General features: G+C 41.0%; 1 protein-coding gene across 1 annotated transcript; it reads right to left on the bottom strand.

The window, feature by feature from the left end:
- Positions 1-201: 201 nt before the first annotated feature.
- On the bottom strand, positions 202-2,004 carry LOC112190589. Its single transcript, XM_024330036.2, has 2 exons — positions 1,142-2,004; positions 202-916 (listed from the first exon to the last, which is right to left on the bottom strand). Exons 1-2 carry the CDS (start codon positions 1,815-1,817, stop codon positions 513-515), a joined length of 1,080 nt encoding a protein of 359 aa, XP_024185804.1. The 5' UTR covers positions 1,818-2,004; the 3' UTR covers positions 202-512.
- Between the last annotated feature and the right edge of the window lie 1,210 nt (positions 2,005-3,214).

Below are 3,214 nucleotides of genomic sequence, written 5' to 3'. Positions count from 1 at the left end.
CAAAAGATAAATACTAAAGAGAAAGTAAAACTTCTTTAAAGACAAAATGTCTTTAAGTATAAACTTCTGTCCTTAAATGTGTAAAACCAAATGTTGAGGAGTTATTTGTGTTCTGAAATCTTATCAAAAGGGTATATGTAGTTTACTAAAAAAAAAATTTCATGAGAAAGCCTTTGAAAAACGGCAATATTATTAACAAAATTCAAAATTTTATATTTATAAAAAAAAAAATGCATAAGAAAGCCCATGTGCTGGGTCCCACACCATTTCTGATCTCATGTCCACTTGCATGCACACTTCCATGCACCAGAAAGCCCACGTGAAGAGTCATATTAAATTTGAGTCCAATTTTTTTGGATCATCCTTTGGACCAAATTTGAGCCAAGATTTGGGTCTCCGGCAGAAATGGATCCAAATTTTTCCGACCCACTACAGCTTCATTCCTTTATTTTTGGACTCAAATCTTGGTTTTGGACTCAAATTTGGGTCCCCACTGCAAATGCTCTTAGGTATTATACGTCCAACAATCTTTGTACTACTGTCTCTATATTCCTGACTGAAACCAAGCTCGTCTCGTTGGTGTTACTCAATTCCTGCACTTTTAATATGTCCAACAGTTTCTGAAGAGATTTATCCAATATTGCAAGTAGCTGGTTGCCGTACTTGTGCTTTTTGTAGCTGATCGATGCACAAAGCTTGGAACGTAAGAGGCGCAAGGCCTTTTCCACAAGCATTTTGAAATTTTCTAGTTCTTCTTTTGGGTGATCCAAGACATTGTTATATTTTGCCTGCATATCTTCGATCAGTGGTTCTAGAAACTCTAGCTTGGAATATTTTCCCTTCATCTTATATAGCGCATCAAACAGCTCTTGTAATATTGTACCCACAGCAGTCCGTTGCACTAGCGATGCCAAACCTATATTTGCAATACCAATTAAAGTAGTAAATTAACTTTGTATTGTTTCAAACTTCACCATTGATGCAAAAGTACTAAATACAACGGTGATATACGTTGTTGACTTATTTTTTAAGCTACCGTTGAGTTTAGATGCTTAAGCTAATCGATCATGAGCAAGGCTGTATATGAAATAATCAGATGCACAGAATGTTATTAATCAATCCCAAGAAGTAGAAAGTTTACCTTTCAAGACACTATTCTCTTTAACTCGCTCCAGCGCCATCTCTGTATTCGTCACCAAAATCCTGGTCTCCTCTACATTTCTTGCTTGCCGCTGCACTGCGGGTTTACCAAGCAGTAGTTTAGTAGACGCTGCCAATTCAACAAGTTGTTTACTGCTCTCTACTGCAGAAAGCAACGCCACCTTCGCATCCCTAGGCTCCTGCCTCACATTCAGTTTCTCCACCAGCATTTTGAGAAGCTCCTCCATTTCGACTAGTTTAGACGTTTGTTTTCTCATCTGGAGTAAGATCTCCTTCACATCCCTTGCTTCCTGAAACTTGAGTCTATCCAACAGTATCTTAAGCGATCGATCCAGTTCAACAAGCTGGTTGCTATAACTTCGCTTGACTAACAAGTACTCCCTCTTCCGAATCTGGCTCAGTCTGCCTACCAGCTCTGCGCCCTTCCCCATCTTTCTTTTGAGATCTTCGATTTCCAAAGTTGGGAGATCCAGTTTCACGTTCAGCTCTCCTATCTGGAAGATCAGAGGTTTCAGAGAGTCAAGGGTGCAATTGAGATTATCTAGATGGCCTCTAAAGCGCTTAGTCTCGCCCCTCATTTCCTTGAACCCCTTGTACAGCTCGGCGAACAGTGTTCCTAAAACAGCTCCTGCAACAAGCTCCCCCACCATTGCCATTCTTGATTCTTTGCACGAAATTATTAGTATTGATTTCTTGTGATAAGAAAGTAGTATCTGCTTGAGAATATAAATACAACTTGAGATTGATAAGTTTGTTAAGACCGGCGACTCATTCCGAGCTTATGACCGCGTTGACAACTGATCGAAGTTCTAGGTCTAGCTTGAAATATCACCGAAGGTTCCTTTGATGGCTACATTTCTGTTGAGACAAAAAAAAAAAAATTCATACATCTCTGTTGCTTTGAATGACCAGCAAATGAGGATAATAGCTATTCAAAATTTTGGTTGGCTTTGACCAAATTCAAACGTCAAGCAGGAGGGCCATTCAAAGATTTTTTTTTTTTGAGTTTTGACAAGTACAAATGACGTCAAGGATTCATGTTCTGCTAGCTTTGACTATTCAAGTGTTGGTTAAGTGCTTGATCGATTCAAATATAAAGATAACAAGTGATAAAGATAAGCTTATCATTCAAATTCAAATACAAAGTTGGAATGGGTTATCTGCTACCCGGCTACACTTATCCAACTACTGCTATATAAGGAGGCTGGGGGCAGATGCAATTGGGGGGGGGGGGGGGGGGGGGGGCAACAGAAGAGGCTAGAGAACATCAGCAACAAACGAAAAGGCAGCAGAGTTACGAGAGAGGAACTGTGAGCTAGAGGAGAGAGGAAAAAAGCAAGGGAGGAGCAGAGAAAGAAAAGGAAGGGAAGAATAATTTGAAGCTAAGAAGAGACCACGAGAAGCTACAAACATAGAGCAGTGGGTATAATTTCTTCTATATGCTGTCAATTATCATTTTCACTCAAATGTTCTCTTTGTTCTACATTATATGATTACAGAAAGCTAAATAGGTGATCATGTAAGACTATGAGCACTCCGAACAAGAAGTTGACGGTCTATCCTCTCTCTAAGAGTTCCTCGTTGCTCTCACCCTCACAAACCTCACCAACGGCTTCCGGGCAAGACACAAAGTTGACATCAAGCCCTCATTCACAGCCGCGGTGTATTTCGCTGCACTTGCTTTCGATGCCTATATTGCGGTGCGTCCTGCATATGGGTGGCGGAAGTAAAGGTCAGGTGAAAGCTTTGGGCTGCCGGTTCACGCCAAGGACAAATCTGCGAAGTTCTTGGGTTCACAATAGTGGGGAAGCTGCTCCAAGATGATCCCCATGCAGAGTTTCAACGCCAAGCTATGTCTCCACCTGCATCAAAGTTATCATCAAAATGCTGCTCCTGAAAGTAAAGTGGCCATCTCTCTATAAAAGGGTACGTGCCTACCTCCAGCCACAAGTCTGCAGAATGCTCGGTGTAGCTCAACTTCAATCACAAATCAGTAGCGTGTTCTACTTGGCTCACCTGCGATCACAAAACTGCAAAAAACACAAAGTGGAGG

The sequence above is a fragment of the Rosa chinensis genome, chromosome 2 (genome assembly GCF_002994745.2).
Source record: "Rosa chinensis cultivar Old Blush chromosome 2, RchiOBHm-V2, whole genome shotgun sequence".
NCBI lineage: Eukaryota > Viridiplantae > Streptophyta > Magnoliopsida > Rosales > Rosaceae > Rosa > Rosa chinensis.
This window is presented reverse-complemented; position numbering and strand designations above follow the sequence as displayed.

Excerpts from the sequence above, each read along its gene's own strand:
- LOC112190589 (XM_024330036.2), bottom strand. The coding sequence starts at position 1,817 with ATGGCAATGGTGGGGGAGCTTGTTGCAGGAGCTGTTTTAGGAACACTG. Across the intron at positions 917-1,141 it reads AGAGAATAGTGTCTTGAAAG|GTTTGGCATCGCTAGTGCAA; the intron begins GTAAACTTTCTA and ends TTGCAAATATAG.